The sequence below is a fragment of the Dichomitus squalens genome, assembly GCF_000275845.1.
Source record: "Dichomitus squalens LYAD-421 SS1 unplaced genomic scaffold DICSQscaffold_294, whole genome shotgun sequence".
NCBI lineage: Eukaryota > Fungi > Basidiomycota > Agaricomycetes > Polyporales > Polyporaceae > Dichomitus > Dichomitus squalens.
The window spans coordinates 511-2,686 of record NW_006767176.1 but is presented as its reverse complement, the minus strand read 5'-3'; the positions used below and the strand labels follow the sequence as shown (position 1 = coordinate 2,686).

The 2,176-nt window shown below is 57.0% G+C and overlaps 1 protein-coding gene across 1 annotated transcript; it reads left to right on the top strand.

Moving 5' to 3' along the window:
- Positions 1–1,732: 1,732 nt before the first annotated feature.
- DICSQDRAFT_28560 (uncharacterized protein) lies at positions 1,733–1,903 on the top strand (the record flags this gene model as incomplete). Its single annotated transcript, XM_007371794.1, has 1 exon — positions 1,733–1,903. A coding segment is annotated over one exon (171 nt), but the record flags the coding sequence as incomplete, so codon positions are not given.
- Between the last annotated feature and the right edge of the window lie 273 nt (positions 1,904–2,176).

Here is a 2,176-nt window from a genome sequence, read left to right as displayed (position 1 = left end):
CGCCATGCTCTCCTTTGGCCCCACCCTCGAAGCTGCTCGCCCGGTCGCCTTCGAGTCCGCACATCTCAGTGGTGCGGAACTGAACTACCCCGTTCACGAGAAGGAACTCCTGGCCATCGTCCGCGCACTCAAGAAGTGGCGGGTCGACCTCCTCGGTGTACCCTTCACGGTCTTCACTGATCATCGCACCCTAGAGAACTTCCATCGTCAGCGCGACCTTTCACGTCGCCAAGCACGCTGGCAGGAATTCCTTGCGCAGTATGACTTCGAGATCAGGTATCTCAAGGGCGAGGACAACGTCGTGGCTGACGCCTTGTCCTGCCAGGACTTCCACGAGTCGACGACCTGCGCCGCGATCACCGACTTGCGCATTGCGACACGCGCACTCCGCTTCTGCAGTAGCGGTAGCAACGAGCGGGATGGTGACACCCTCATCGCATCCGTGCCTCATGGGAGCTTGCGGATCGCCACAGACCCGACCTGGTTAGACACTATCCGCGAGGGATATAAGTCGGACAAATGGTGCCTTCGTCTCCGGGAAAACGTAGGCTCCCTCGGCATCCGCGAATCCGAGGGACTGCTATTCGTCGGTGACCGCTTGGCGATCCCCCGTATCCCCCATGTACGCGAGGGCATTTTCCGATGCGCACACGACGCCTTGGGGCACTTTGGGTTCGAAAAGTCGTACGCAGCACTGAGAGACGCGTACTACTGGCCAAACATGCGGAAAGAGCTTGCTGAACTCTACATCCCCTCGTGCGATGACTGTCAGCGAAACAAAACCACGACGACAAAGCCTGCCGGTCCACTGCACCCTCTCCCAATCCCTCACGCTCGTGGCGAGACCGCCACCATCGACTTCGTCGGCCCCCTGCCCCCTGACGAAGGCTTCGACTACCTGTGCACTATCACGGACCCTCTCGGCGCTGACATACGCCTCATTCCCACACACTCCAACATCACCGCTGAGGACTTTGCAGTACAGTTCTTCGACAACTGGTACTGCGAAAACGGCCTACCACTCCACATCGTGTCCGATCGCGATAAGCTCTTCACGTCCGCGTTCTGGAAAGCACTGCACAAACTCACTGGCGTGAAACTGAAGATGTCGACCTCCTTTCACCCACAAACTGATGGCAGCTCCGAGCGCACGAACAAGACAGTCATCCAGTGTCTGAGATACCACGTCGCCCGCAACCAACGCGGATGGGTTCGCGCACTCCCACGCGTACGCTTCGGAATCATGAGCGCCGTCAACGCCAGCACCGGTTTCTCGCGCTTCCAGCTTCACATTGGCCGCCAACCGCGCGTTCTGCCCCCTCTGCTCTCCTCTGCTTTAGACGATGTTACTCGCGACACGCCTCCTAACGAGGCACGGCTCGCTGAGAACATCCTGTCGAGCATCCACACAGACGTCCTGGAAGTGCAGGACAACCTCCTTGCTGCCAAACTCGCGCAGATGACCGCAGCAAATCGGGGTCGCTCGGAGGACCCTCCTTATGCAGTAGGCGATCTGGTCCTCCTCTCCACGTTCCACCGTCGCAGGGACTACATGCGCAAGGGAGATAACCGTGTTGCAAAGTTTGTCGTACGCTACGACGGCCCTTATAAGATTATCCGTGCGTTCCCCGAGTCCTCCTCCTATACGCTTGAGTTACCCCCCTTCATGTCGATGTTCCCAACCTTCCATTCCTCCCTGCTGAAACCTTTCCGATCCAATGACGACTCCCTTTTCCCTTCTCGCGCGTTTTCCCCTCCTGCTCCAGTATTCACCGAAAACAGTGTAGAGGAGCAGGAGGTAGAATCCATCATAGACCACCAACGTCGGGGTCGCGGCTACCGCTTCCTCGTTCATTGGCGAGGCTTCCCCTCTTCACATGATTCATGGCTGCCCGGTGCTGAATGCAAAGACCTCGCAGCTCTTGACGCTTACTTACTTGATCACCCTTCCTTACGACCCTCGTTTCCGGAGATATAGATTGCTTTAAAGGGCGGAGGAGTGTAAGACCCACTCCTCGTCCTGGTCTTACTCGGCACACTTCACATATTACGTACGCATACACTTATATAGCCGACGACCTATACCGTGCTCTTTAGCTCTGCTCACCACGGTATAGGTACGTATTCCCATTAACATGTATCTTAGCTCTGCTCACCACGGTATAGAATTCGTTCT